At 67.4% G+C, this 978-nt stretch overlaps 1 protein-coding gene across 1 annotated transcript in view; it reads right to left on the bottom strand.

The window, feature by feature from the left end:
* The window catches only part of CREBBP (CREB binding protein), a 75,259-nt gene that overhangs the window by 22,598 nt on the left and 51,683 nt on the right, over window positions 1-978 (bottom strand). Inside the window, 2 exon segments of the mRNA XM_012731673.1 lie at window positions 219-398; window positions 506-561. Of these exon segments, the coding sequence (XP_012587127.1) occupies window positions 219-398; window positions 506-561 (236 nt within the window).

Below are 978 nucleotides of genomic sequence, written 5' to 3'. Positions count from 1 at the left end.
CGCGCCCGGCCCTTCAGACGGAGCCTGCCCCAGCTCAGGCGGCCCGCGCCTGACGCCGGAGGAAAAGCCGCCCGCCGCTTCCACTCTGTTCTCCACTAGAGCCAAACTGCGAGAGCTCAGAGCAGCCAGCGAGGGCGCGGCGGGGGGCCCCGGGACCAGGGACGCCCCCCGCGGGCCTCTGGGCAGCGCGCGGCCCCACTCCCTGGGCCGGTGCCTACCGCAGACCCGGGCTCCCCCTTGGGCTCGCTGGCGTCAGGCTCGCTGTCCTCGGCCTTGACCTCGGCCTTCATCTCCAGCATCGGCACTTCGGGGGCTGGCTGCTGTGAGCTGGTCTCGGCGCTGGCCGTGGAGGACGGAGTGGGGGCCCTGTTGTCAACGCTGGCCGCTGCCTGGGAAAGCTGTGGGGAAAGCAGCCCCGTTGCTGGCTGTGAGCAGGCTACCCACGCGACCTCTGGGAGCTGTGCCCTCCCCATGTGACGCTCTGGGGTGCCTCTCCCAACCCCACTGAGGACCGTAGACCAGAGGCCACGGAGTCTGACATGCAGCCGCCAGCAGGCCCGACTGTGGGGCGCAGCGCAGAGACAGAGGGCAGAGCCCCCCACACCCTGCCACAGAATTACTTCTGGAAAGTTCTCTAAGTCAAAAACCTCCTATTTTAGGCTGTGAACGCACGTGGGGAGACGCTGCATGACCAACGTGACAGTGTCTGCAGGGCAGGGCAGCGTGCCCTGCGTGGGCGAGCGCGTGGGCCAGCTAACTGCAGGCCCGCGGGGCGACGGGTCCGTGAACATCTCGCGGCCGAAGGTCTTATCCAATGGCATTTAAGTAACAGAGATAAGACAAAAATCACAAAGGGACCTCGGCTGAGCCGAGGAGGAGAAAGCTTGCCCCGTGGGGCCCGACGGCGGCGCCACGAGCCCACGCCCTCAGTCACGGTGAACCTGCTTCGGAAGGTCGCAGAGGTGACCGGGAGCGGGC

This window comes from Condylura cristata, unplaced genomic scaffold (genome assembly GCF_000260355.1).
Source record: "Condylura cristata isolate star-nosed mole 26May11 unplaced genomic scaffold, ConCri1.0 scaffold00032, whole genome shotgun sequence".
Taxonomy (NCBI): Eukaryota; Metazoa; Chordata; class Mammalia; order Eulipotyphla; family Talpidae; genus Condylura; species Condylura cristata.
This window is presented reverse-complemented; position numbering and strand designations above follow the sequence as displayed.